The 13,144-nt window shown below is 33.1% G+C and overlaps 1 protein-coding gene and 1 long non-coding RNA gene across 15 annotated transcripts in view; one reads left to right on the plus strand and one right to left on the minus strand.

Annotated features, from left to right (window-relative positions):
• LOC141531883 (uncharacterized) overlaps positions 1-13,144 on the minus strand; it is a 75,639-nt gene that overhangs the window by 29,923 nt on the left and 32,572 nt on the right. The gene's annotated exons all lie outside the window — the stretch shown is intronic.
• Mmd (disintegrin and metalloproteinase domain-containing protein mind-meld) overlaps positions 1-13,144 on the plus strand; it is a 58,862-nt gene that overhangs the window by 23,783 nt on the left and 21,935 nt on the right. For 10 of the 14 annotated variants that reach the window (XM_074249701.1, XM_074249699.1, XM_074249706.1 and 7 more), the window contains exons 2-17: positions 212-262; positions 4,138-4,286; positions 4,421-4,477; positions 4,559-4,638; positions 7,388-7,457; positions 7,591-7,737; positions 8,093-8,299; positions 8,806-8,880; positions 8,980-9,152; positions 9,479-9,648; positions 10,221-10,384; positions 10,608-10,775; positions 11,497-11,801; positions 11,978-12,097; positions 12,228-12,306; positions 12,514-12,609. In XM_074249701.1, the coding sequence (XP_074105802.1) occupies positions 212-262; positions 4,138-4,286; positions 4,421-4,477; positions 4,559-4,638; positions 7,388-7,457; positions 7,591-7,737; positions 8,093-8,299; positions 8,806-8,880; positions 8,980-9,152; positions 9,479-9,648; positions 10,221-10,384; positions 10,608-10,775; positions 11,497-11,801; positions 11,978-12,097; positions 12,228-12,306; positions 12,514-12,609 (2,111 nt within the window). The remainder of the gene's footprint in view (positions 1-211; positions 263-4,137; positions 4,287-4,420; positions 4,478-4,558; positions 4,639-7,387; positions 7,458-7,590; positions 7,738-8,092; positions 8,300-8,805; positions 8,881-8,979; positions 9,153-9,478; positions 9,649-10,220; positions 10,385-10,607; positions 10,776-11,496; positions 11,802-11,977; positions 12,098-12,227; positions 12,307-12,513; positions 12,610-13,144) is intronic. The other 4 variants (XM_074249712.1, XM_074249711.1, XM_074249703.1 and 1 more) reach the window with 1 other exon arrangement.

Consider the following 13,144-nt stretch of genomic DNA (forward strand, 5'->3'; position numbering starts at 1 on the left):
CCTTTTATCTGGCAAGCACGACCCTCGGGATAAAAATGTTTGTATCTCCAAATATTTAATTAACCTCTTGACCGAGTAAACCCGAGTCTGAACCAAACTCAAACCGGGTAGCTCCTGTAAATTAATCATCTGCCAACTCATAACCATTTCTGCCCATCATGATTGTGTTGTACATTTAAAATCATAAACGTCTCTTCGTTTTCTGTTGCAGAAGCCGATTACACCTTGGACGACTCTTTCTGGAATGAAGAGACCCCCGCCGGTGAGTAGCTAAACTCCCAGGAGCAGAAAAGGAAAAGAAACCAGACTAACCAGACTTGGTCTGGTTTGCATGCGCATCTCGCTTCTAGCAACATGCTTCTTGCAACTCCCCGCACCCTTTTTATCCCAAAGCACTAGTTGTCTTCTTGCCATCAATGCAGCACATTATACATTATGTACGTAAACATATGCGAACCGAATCTGGGTCGTTTCCACTTGCAAGGCTGAACAAGGTCCCTTATCGTCGGTATTGTTCCGACAGAATTTTAGCTTGAACCCGCTCCAGGACAAGTCAGTTGATCAAGAAGAACATTCAAAGCTTGCCTTTATCTCGACTATCATTTCTAGTCGATAAATCTTCCGGAGGACGTAAATCTGGGAGTTGCTTGACGTGTCTCATAACAACATCCGGTGGAGTATTTTATCATATAACAGTTGTCCTTCGACACGTGGGCGCTCCTTCGCCCCAAACCGATTATCGTTTTATCGGAGATCGATCGCTCCACCCCAGTCCGCCATAAAATGGAATAAAACTTGATATATATTAGGGAACGATGGACCAAAGGTCCCGGAGGGAGCGATGTTTACACAATCAGGGACTAAAATAACGTTAGATGGAAACTTTGACCACTTGGTTTGATTCTTATGCTGCCCGGGAATGATTAATGTCCGGGGGTTCAGCCCCTTTCTCTGAAAGAGATTCCAGCTCCTTCTTATTCTCCTTTGGCTCTTATTCGGGTTATCTGGGTTTTATATTTAGCCTTAATCCATTTAACTCCGGCGGAACTTGAAATCTATTTGCACGTCGTCTCAGGAAGCAGCTATCACTAAGAGAGATATTACGTTACACGTCAACTTTTCTTTTTTCCGAGTTGCTTAGCGAGATAATGTCGAGTCTGCTGATGATTGCCGAGATCTGAGGCTTTAGTGTGAGTCTTCTGACCTCTTGCTTTGATGGAAATGTCTGAAGAGTTCAGGAAAAATGAAAAATACTTCTAGTGTTTGTAAAAATTGATTGAAAAGAGTTATTTTTGGATATCAATTTTTTGAAAGAATTTTTAATAATTTGTTGGTTTTATAAATTTGTGCCATCGAAATTTACCCATAAAATAATTATTAATTAATCCTGCGATGGCAATATTATTTCCAGAATTTTGTTCAAAATTCCAAGCCATATATATTGCAATTAATATTTAAAAAAAATCATTAAAGCACTTCCATTCATAATTCGATAATTAGTTCTATTAATAACAAGATAAGTAAATTTTAGCATTATTCATAACTCCAGCGTTACTTTGGCAATTCAATCTAACGTTCCTTTAATGACCCGAAACTTTTATTCCTCAGCACTTTATTTTATCGCCCGAGAAACAGCTTCTCCGACAGATTAATAACAATCGAAAGTTTGTACCGTGCATCCTGAAGCATAATTTCCTCGTAAATCCTTAGAGATTTTTCCGTAAATTGAATACAACAAACACAAATCCTTTCCCATCCTCCAACAATGTCTTTGAAAATGTAACCAACCATTAACAAAAGGGCAAAACTTTCATTGAGGGTCGAGTTGTGGTTATTAAAGGAATTCATAAATATGAATTAGGTTAGAAACCGCAAGTCATAACAATGAATTACAAAAGTTTTGTGAAGCAACCCCCTTCCTTCTATAAATCGATGTGATAAATTTGACATGATACAAATCCCTTAACACCAATAACGATTAATATTAACTTTATACAAGATAATTGTTTATACAAGATCTTTATACAAGATCTCGCTCAAAAAAATTTATAATTTATTTCTCAGACAGTGAATGTTGAGTTAAATCGAGAAAATTAGGTCCAATTTTAAGTAAGAGAAGATAAGTTATGATTATGAATAAAAATCATGAGAGAGGAGGAATAACGTCATAACCAGACGATGTAGAACAACCCGAAGCTGTCGTCCCTAAATGACTCAATAAGTAAACGCCCCCATGGAGCTGAGTAGCATGATTGTAAAAGACTTACATCAGCTGAAGCGTTCATTAGGGCTTTGGTGTACCTTCCACCTCTTCTATCTCTCTGGTACCCTTCTCCCCTGGCTTTACTTAATTTTACTACTCGGCTGGGCTCGAGCCAGCTTTTACATTGGAAAATATTCGAGAAACGAGGACGATAAGAGGGACTTGATTTATCCTGAGGGAACCAAAGGAATTTCACGCTCCACGCCTCGTTATCAACCCGTTGGATCGTGAGGAAAGATCATCAGGGGTCGCCTACCTCGACATTGACATCAATGACGACCAGAACCTTTTTACTTCTGGGGCTTTAAACTCCGAGTTGAGATAGGGTTTGTTCGACTGGAGAGGCCGAGATTAACTTGATACGTGTTAACCATTAAGAAATTTTAAGGGATTGATATTAAACACAGATATTTTGGATTTTTTTTTTCATTATTCATTAATTAATTAACTGAAGGAAAGTTGTTTACCTAAAATTGTACAGATTAGTGTATCGCATGAGTGCAAATCCTTAATTAATTTAAACACAGTTGATGAAGAGTACTTTGATAAGCTTCACTATCAATTTCACGGAAACCCCCGTGTATTATAAAAGATACTGCAGCAAAAGTTGTGTAATACATTAAGCATGAATTTGGGCGTAATCAAAATCTCAATAAGCTTGTTGTTATATTTAGCTCGGCAATAAAGTTGCTATTAAGCTCAGTGTGGAACGTCAATTTTGGGAGAAGTTCTCTGAGTGGGTATGATGTCTCCACTCTGTTGTAGTCAATAACTAATTTTGGGTGGAGTATCATTAGAAGCTCTGAATATTAATTGGACATGAATCCTTTTGGTAATAGCTACCGACCCTCGGTTATTATGGTGAGAAAGGAGGGTTCACAAACTCAGCTGTTTTGTTCAAAAAATTAGAGGCAATTTTTGCGGTAATGAGATATTGATGTTATTTTAGAAAAACTTTTTTAGAAAATTATTTATTCACACAAAACATTTAAATTCATTGTCTAACTTTTTTTCCTTCCATATTTCATCACTAAGTTCTCAAATAATTTTAAAAAAGTGCTCAAATATGTAATTTTTGAGATTAAATTAATTATTATTAATAAATTTTTAAAAAATTAAAATAATTAATTATTATTAAATAGTTTATAAAATTCTAAAAACAAATATTTTATTCAGTTAAGCACTGTTAAAAATAAAAAATAAATTTATCTAATTTTAATTTCAATGAATGTAGAAGAAAAAACAGCGATTGTTTTCAATCCACAAAAATTAATGATAAATAATTGAATAAGAAATCTATTTGAATTTTAAAAATTTATCGTCAATATTTGAAAATATATTTTTAATATAATTTTATCGATTATAAGTTATACGTCATTGACATTAATAACTTCTTTATAACTAATAATCAAAAGTTGTAATGAAGCAACATGTTTGTATTTTCTTAATAAGATATTGCGAATAATTATAAGTTTAATCTTTGGATCGAAATTATGAATCCAACGAGTTGTCAAACAAATATCGGATGTTGTTAATATTTGAAAAGTTTACTAATAAACCCGTTCGTACATCGTCTTCTTCGAAGCAATCGATTTCTCTGTTATTATTATTCATAACATCATAACTTTGTGTTCTTAGTATCGAGTTATTCAATCGATGGTAAAGTAATTAATAATAAAGAACTATGTGCTATTAATATTCATGGATTCTGCAAATAGAATCCTCGGAAATATATATCGAGTCGTTAAATCCAATAAAATTTCCCAATTAACAAATTCTAATAATAAACTCCAAGCTATTCTTATTATTATTATAAGTAATAAAAGGATAAAACATTAACAATATTATTTAATTGGCGGTTGTTGTGGTTCCAGGCGAGGTCGAACGACTGCTACGCGAATATCGACAAAACCAGGAGCTAGTAAGGGATATTGGGGCACACAACTATCAGATTATTTATCCAGTGCAGCTGAGGCATCACGAAAAAATGGGGATTTCCACCCGAGAAGCCGGATCTCCGAAAGTACGAAAAATTTAAATTTATTTCTTGTGTATAATATTATATTTTATCTGTCTATATACCGAAATCCCATCTCATATTTAAATTCCCGATATATGTTTTTTAATCGACGAGTTTTACAACTTCTTTTGTGACAGTATCCTCAGAGAGGCGGGTATGGAGACGGGTATCAATCCGCTCGCGGGAGATCAAGAGTAAGTATATTAAAATAGAAGTACATGCATCCCCTACTAAATATTTTTTTATACGTTTATCTTTTTTATTACTTTCTTCAGGCGGGGAAACATTTTCATCGAACTTCCCTTTTGATAAAGGCCTTCAATCACAAATTTCGTCTAGATTTAGAATTAAATACGTAAGTATTTTTTTTTTTATATGATTTTTAGTAAATCTTGAGAAATTATTTTATGATAAAAAAATTTTTATTTAATACTTTTTAGTAAAAGACTCTATTTTTGGATTATCTAATTTTTTCAAAAATTGTGATATTCAACTTTTTTTTTTTTTATTGTGCATTTTTTTTTTCCAAAAATTTTTTTTTTTTACCAAAAATTTTTCTGCTCCAAATTATCGGAAAAATACAAAAAAAAAAAAAAAAAAATTAACAATTTAAAAAAAAAATAATTATCACAAAGTTAATAAATTTTTCAAATTTTCAAAAAAATTTCTATTCAATATTAATTTAATATTTGTAATCAGGCTATATATATTTAAAATTGTTTAGTTTTAATTTTCTCAAATAATTTAAAAAAAAAATATATTTTTACTTTTAAAAAATTTTTTCCCGCCAAAATTTTTTTTTAAGCAAATAAATTTGGCAAAACGATTTGTATTTATTTCTAAATAAAAAATTTCTACTTAAAAACCGCTTAATTAAAAAAAAAAAAATCATTAAAATTTAGAATAAAAAATCATTTTTAATTTTAAACTGAAACGAAACTGAAAGAAAAATTCTTCAGTTATAACAAAAACAAACATTAAACATCGGACTTGTAATTACTCTAACAGTGGCAATTAATTACTGTCAAATTTCTTGTGGACCGTCCGACAAAAATCCCTTATCTATGACAAACAAAAATACCTCCCAGTTAAACTTTCCCCTGAAAATTCCTTCCAACGTTTACAAGTTAATTATCAACGGATGAAGAATGAATAGCGTAATAAAAAAAAAAAAAAGAAAAAGAAAATCTTTAGTTGTAGAGTCACTCACCAATAAATCAGATCGAAAAAAAGAGGGCCAAAAATAAATAATCTCATCATCGGTCTCGAGTTTGCTATGCACACAATGCCGCTCTGTCCCTCTCAGTGATGGTTCAAATATACACAGATAAAGGTTGTCCTAGGTGGTACCGCACATCGATCACACGTTTTTACCCTCAGGGCAACTAGAACCCGGAATGTATTCACGGTGCCGGAACACGTTTAATTTTCCACGATGAGCTTAATCGAAATCCGTTGAAACTCGGCCTAATTAACGGTAGAACACCCTAATTAGGAATGAAGAATACGCTGGTGAAAGCCCGATGAATAACCAAAAAACAGTTAATTTAACTTCCTAACTTCGGGTCATTATTAGCCCAGGCAATGTCACCGGGCCGCGAAACTTTGAATTTATTTTAGCTGACTTTCTGGGAAAATACGAGAAAAAAAAAAAGAACGATTCATTTACTTTATTTTATTTCGTTACACTTCACACTGAGGGTCCTTTGGTGCTTTAATTCCAGATAATACTACGCTTTTAATTATAAGTATATATACTTCACTCTAATTTATTGTGATGACCTTGGGTAACATCTTGCCCCAAGTTATTTATACTACTTACCCCGTTATCGTGTTTACTCGAGTGGTAATTTTTGGGTTATAATGCCAAAAACACGCTCGGAAGATTTACATTTCTTCTTTAGCGTTTTGATTTTTGATGGAAAATTTAAGGAACTAACTAAAGTGTGAACTATTTTTTCACAAACTTTAAAAATTCATTGGAAGTGTAATTGATAAAAAAAGATCGAAAAAAAAATTTTTTTTCTTAAAAATTCTAATTTTGGGTGAAATTGAAAGAATGAAGGAATATTTTAATTATTGACATTTTTTAAAATATAAACTCATTTCGATGTTACACTCATCGAGACCTTTCATTTAAGTACCCACATGGCATTTTTTATATATTTTATATATATGATATTTGTGATATACATAATGTATATATAAATATATAAAATATATGAAAAATTGATGTGGGTACTCAAATGAAAGCTCTTGATGAGTGTAACATCAAAATGAGTTTATATCCTATTAAAAATTGTATTGTAAGGTAAATATTAAAATCAAAAAATTATTTAAAAAAAAACATTAAATTTGATCATTAAAAAAAATTTTTACTCTAAAAACACAATTACCATTGTCTATAATTTACATTAAAAAAAAATTAGCCGTATTTTCGACTAATTAACAAAATTTTTAACCCATGCATGAATTTATTTCGAGTGTAATTATTCCATATTCTCCAGTAATGCTTAATATACAACAGTAATAACATTTAATTTTAATTGCATTATTTCTATTTTTAATTAAAAAAGCGCTGCTTTAAATATTTCGTGTTTTCATATTTCTTTTTCCTTTCAAGGGATTTAAATATTTTAATTTTACAACCGAGGATTTTCGACACTTTCGTGATGAAATTTTAAAGGGGATTACTAATGCTTTAGATTATGGAAAATTAATGAGTTGCGGCAAATGTTTTTTTAATGTAACCGGTAATCTTTTCATTAAATATGAAAAATAACCGTCATAAAAATTGATAACTTACTTGGGTAATAAATATTAAAAAAATTTCCACAAAAGTGAAAAGTTTCAATGATTAATGTATTTTATTAATGAACTAGAAAGTAATTACACCCGGCTCAGAAAAAAATTTTTTTGATCAAAGTTATTAATAGGTAATAAACCAGACACGTGAATAATTAATTTTCAATCAATGTAGCAATGGAATGCGAATGAATTTTTAATACCATCGATCAGAATACAATAGCACAACAAAAAGAATGTAACAGTGCTCAATAATGGAATGATTAATGCTCGTAAATAATAAATTAAAATTGTTGCAGGCAACTTTTGGCGCCCAATTTGATGCAAAAGGATTTCCTGGGCAACGGGGTCGAGCAAATGACAAAGCAGGTATTAGCCGGAATTTAGTTTTGTAAATTGTCGGTCAGAATTGTAATCACTGTTCCGGTGCTACATATTTATAGATGTTTGGTAATTCGAGTCTGAGAAAGTTTAGCTACAGCTTTGGTTAATTTAATTCCAGGAAATCGAGCATTGTTACTACCACGGCACCGTTAAAGATTATCCAGGAGCCAGCGCTGCTTTCCATACGTGCAATGGCGTCAGCGGTGTCATTCACCTGGGTAATGAGACCTTCGTTATCCAGCCGTTCTACGGAGGCGATTTGTCGGTTAGTCAAATTGTTCAAAAAGGTCTTTTTTTTATAAAAAAAAAATTATATTAATAATTATTTAGAGAATGAGCAAAATTTTGTGACCATTTTTTTTTTTTTTTTAAATGATAAAATGGATTTTTGAGATATAATTTAGTGGGACAAAATTAGGAGAATATTAAATTAAAAATAAAATAGAGGGAGAATATTATTTACAATTTTTTCTTTTGATACTCGATCTCTTTGATTGAACCGCGAGGGGAAGCTCTAGAGAGAAGAGACAGAAAACAGGGTAAAGTTTGAAAAGCAGGTGGTTGAAGTGACTGAAAGAGGTTATCGAAGAAAATGAACTATATGCATACCTCTCTTTTAGCAGAGACATCCTCACGTTATATTTGAGGCTCGAACAAAGGTTAACAAAGGCTGCGGTAATGCTGGGGGTCTTGAACGACGTCTTGCTAAGAATCGACGCCAGAAGCATGTCCTCGGCCTATCCAAGACTGTCTCAGATCGATACAAGCGAGATGTTCGCGAGGCTACCAAGTACATCGAAACTGCTATGATTATCGACAAAGCCATGGTAAAAGTTCATTTTTTTATTTAACCTTCTTTGGAAAAATTGCCGAGTAAAATCACCGATGCGGTTAATTTACTCGGTAGTAATTACTAGATGCTTTTTGGCGCAAAATTTAAATTGAAAAAGTGGGTTAATTATTAGAAAGACGACAAAATTAACTCGGAATTTGTTTATACGAAATTCTATTGCCTGTAAAAAAGGTTTCGATCAATTTTAAAAAATCTGCAATATTTTAGCCAGAAATTGGATTTAAAAATCGACCTCTGGTCATTTTTTACGAGGTCGTACATCTAGCTTTCCGAATGCATTTTAGGCTAAAATATTGAATTTAAACTTTCTGCATTAAGTTCTGTAATATTTATATTTTTGCCACCCCAATTTTTGTCCGCTTTACTTTTGAAACTATAAAAATTAACTGGAATTTTACAGATTACTTTTTTCCGTGTGTCAAAATGTATCTAAAGCAAATATAACTTAACTTAAAAGCAATAAAATAATATATTTTCCAGTTTGACAAGAGAAACGGAAGCACTCGATCGGAAGTAGTTCATGACGCCATCCAAGTTGCCAATATCGCTGATTTGGTAAGTCTTCCGTTTTCCGATAAAAGGCTCCAGATAAACAAAATTTGTCACGGTACTTGTAACAACTCACATTATTTGTTATAAATATTCTGCCCTCAGTACTTCCGAGGTCTCAATACGCGGGTGTCTGTCGTCTACATCGAGACCTGGCAGGGCGGTAACAAGGCCGCAATCGACTCGACCATGGAAATTGGCCGAGCACTCCAGAACTTCAACGACTACTTACTCCGGAATATGTACCTAGTGACCTCGGACACGACGCAGCTGCTTACGTAAGTACCTCCCTCTGTTTTCATTGGCCAAAGCTCTTGTAGTTTTTCTTAACTCCATTTCCCAATTTTCCCATTGACGAATCTTGAGCGATATTTGCTACCGACAAAAGCAAACTAAATAGTCTTCAGTTCTGAGGGCGAGTAAACGTCGTCGTAAAGCACACAACTTCAATTGAAATAAAAAAAGAGCCAGCTGAAAGGAATTTCGATAAACACCTTCTTGCTATTTTTGCTCCATCCTCGAAATATTACTTCGATTGGCTCGAGCTTTTGCTTTGTGAAAACATTTATGAAGATAAAAAGAGCTTTTATTTGAACTATTTCAGGGGCGAGACGTTCATAGGCGGCGAATCGGGAATCGCTGTGCCGGAAACTGTCTGCAGCACAAAATCTGCTGGAATAAGCGTAGATTTGAATACATATGAGCCGCATCTTCTTGCTGGAACTATGGCGCATATGATAGGTCACAATATCGGCATGGGTCACGATGATGGAAGTCAGTATTCATTTTTTTTTTTTTATTTAATATTAATGATAAATGAAAATTTACATGATAATATAATGGTATGAATAATTTGCTTAAATAAAGATTTCTAATCAAAAAAATTGTAAACTTCAATTGTTAAAACTCGACTTTATTATCTTTCAATTGAAGAAAAAAAAAAATGTCGGAGCTGGAATTTTTATCGCAATAATTTTTTAACGAGAAAATGTTTTTCATAAAAATAAAAAATGGTCAAAAGATAAAAAAAAAAAAATTTATTTTCAATAGTTGGAATAAAAATGAAAGATAGCAGTAATTTTTTTTGACAAATCCATAAATTTAGGATTCTTTTTTATCAAAAATATAAAATATTTTTTATGATTTGATTTATTCGTTTGACTTTAATTGAGAGAAAAATCTTTGAAATTCAAAAGAATGTTAAGAAGATGTTCGAAGATTTGTTGAAGGTATCCAAAGTTTAGCGTTTAGTCCATCTGTCGGGTAATTGCTCGAGATTGTTGACAGAGTTTAGCCCAATAAACACAATAATATGTAATTCGTAAACAAGCTGTTGTACTTTCCAGGAGAGAATTGCTTTTGTCGGGACTGGCACGGGTGTATAATGGCCCAGTCGATCGTCGGAGCTGAAAACGTTCAGCCGTACAAATTCTCCGAGTGTAGCAAATCGGATTACGAGGAGGCTTTGAAAGCCGGACGTGGTATCTGTCTTTTCAACAAACCGAACGAGGTGAGAATATCCTTTTAAATTTTTTATCTCTCGGGTCTTACGGCAGCTTCAATCTGCTTCCTTAGACATTCAAACTTTCGGCCCTTTCCTCTCTGGATAAAGGCTCCAGATAAAGGGTGCAGAGCAGATGTAGATACCCACCCAGATATCCAGATTTGGATTGCTGACGTGTTTGCTCTAACCATAAACCCGCTTCCTACTCTACTTGGTTTCACTGTTCCAGTTGGAAAGCAGATCATGCGGAAACAGGGTAATAGACGATGGCGAGCAATGTGATTGCGGGACCATCGACGAGTGTTCTAAGTATGATCCGTGCTGTGATCCAATCACATGCAAACTAACTTCTGGAGCTCAATGCGCCAGGGGGCCTTGTTGTACTAATGATTGCAAGGTAAGTCACGCCCAGATCAAACTTCTCTCCTTCATTGTTTCAATCATTTGTGCTATTATGTTACTGCACTGAGAGAACCGTTTCTTGATTGAAATTCGTAGATTTATTCAAAATACGTATTTAATATAAAAAAATTTGTTTGATTAAAATTTGGATTACTTTCAACCAAATAATATATTGTTTTAATTTATTCAATTGAATTTGCCCGTTTATTTCATTTAAATGAAATTTATTAATAGTTAAAAGTTAACAAAAAGTTTCAGTTCAAAATTTAAATTTTTAAAGGTCGCTCATAATTTTTTTTTAATTTATTAAAACATTACTTGAGATTTTTTTTGAGCGACCTTTTAATATTCAAATTAAAATTTCATGGATTTCTTTTTTTATTTAGGACGATAATCAATAAAAATACACCACGTGATGCACTAAAAATCAAACACAATATAAAAAATATAATTTTTTTTTATTTAATAATTTTACAAAGAAATTAAAAAAAAATTATGAGCGACCTTTCAAAATTTAAATTTTGAACCGAAACTTTCAGAAACTTATTTTTTTTGGTCTATAAAATTATGACGTAACGTGAAAAAAAATTAAAAAAAAAAAAAATTCGATTTTTGACAATTTTTGAAATTGAAAAAAAATTAGGGGAAATTTTTGAAAATTTTTTTTTGAGCTGTTTTTTGGAGAGGGCTAATGATTAATAATGATAATAACGCAGCTACGTCAAATCGGTTACGTCTGCCGTGAATCGACGAACGAGTGCGACCTCCCCGAAGTCTGCACCGGCGAATCAGGGCAGTGTCCGACGGACGTTTACAAGAAGAACGGAAAACCGTGTGCGAATAACCGGAGCTTCTGCTTCGCGGGTTACTGTCCTGATTTGAACGTCCAATGCGAAGCAGTTTGGGGCGACGATGTCAGCGCCGCTGACATGCAGTGCTTCGAGCAATTTAACTCCAAGGGATCCATCAATGGACACTGTGGTACTGATGCTGAAGGACACTTCATCAAATGCGAAGCTGAGTAAGTTATTTTTTTCAAAAAATTTATCACCTCTTGAGTTTTAAGCTTTGGCGGTCTCTTTAGGGTCAATCCACAATTTAACCAAGCCACTAAATAACTCTTTGCTAGATTAGATCCACGATTAGACCCCAGAAGATTAGAAGGACGTTAATTGGCGTAATTTGTAAATATTACAGGAACGTCCGCTGCGGTTCGCTCCAGTGTCAGAAGGGGAGCAAACAGCCGGTGATCGATGGCATGCATGGCTCGTGGACACGAACCATTATATCCACCAAGGGCACTGAGTACGAGTGCAAGTGAGTAAAAATAAACGATTTACGGGTTCTATAAGATTTAAGGGTCTGTTGATATTTAACATTCCGGTGGATAAATAGAATAAATCTTTAAGCGTTTAACTTAAAGAGTGATTGTTGTTATTTTGTTAAGAGCCACCAGCAAAGTCGAGGGGATCGACGTACCGGGAATGGGTCTTGTACGTGATGGTACATCGTGCGGCGAACACTCGGTAAAACTACTTTGTTTGTCTTCATCAATTACTCCCTCTCGTGGTGGCGTCCTGTACTCCCTCCACTATACCCCTTATTTTCCCCAACTGTTTAACATTGTTTCATTTACATACGCTGATAATAAATCAAACTCCTATTCGAATGATCTGATGAATCATCATCAGGGTACTTTGAATACTCCAACCAAGTAATTTATCTGTTTCCAGATTTGCGTCAATCAAACTTGCACCAGCTCATTTCCACACATCGATTCGGGCAAGTGTCCAAGCAATAATGACAATATCGAATGTTCCGGCAACGGCGTAAGTTGCTTGTTTGTTTACATTTTAGAGTAGTTCTGATTGTCCAGTTTTGATTTATTCCTTTTGTATAAGTGATTTTTTTGTAGAAAAAAATTTTTTTGGTTAGATTTTTTTTTAATTGTTTGAAGAGGATACTTAGACGAACAAAATAATCACCAATTGAAGTTATTTTCATCAAACAAACGGAACAAATTGAGAGATTATAAATTAAAATTATATTTGCTTCAAATTATGAATTTTAAAAAGTATGATTGATTTTTTGGGATTTTTTTGATGAAAAAAATTTTTCTCGTTTTAATCATTGTCATCACTTTAAAGTAGACATTCTAACGAATAAAATGACTACTAAAAAAAGTCATTTTCATCAGAGGAACATTTTTAAAAGCAAGATTGAAAATTAAAATAAGTCAAATTTTATCGAAATTGTCACTTTCAAAAAGTACCATTGCTTTTTTAGAATTTTTTTGATGAAAAAAATTTTTCTCATTTTAATCATTGTCATCACTTTAAAGTAGACATTCTAACGAACAAAATG

The sequence above is a fragment of the Cotesia typhae genome, unplaced genomic scaffold, assembly GCF_013202065.1.
Source record: "Cotesia typhae breed Kobodo isofemale line unplaced genomic scaffold, CoteBio_Ctyphae contig_50, whole genome shotgun sequence".
Classification (NCBI taxonomy): domain Eukaryota; kingdom Metazoa; phylum Arthropoda; class Insecta; order Hymenoptera; family Braconidae; genus Cotesia; species Cotesia typhae.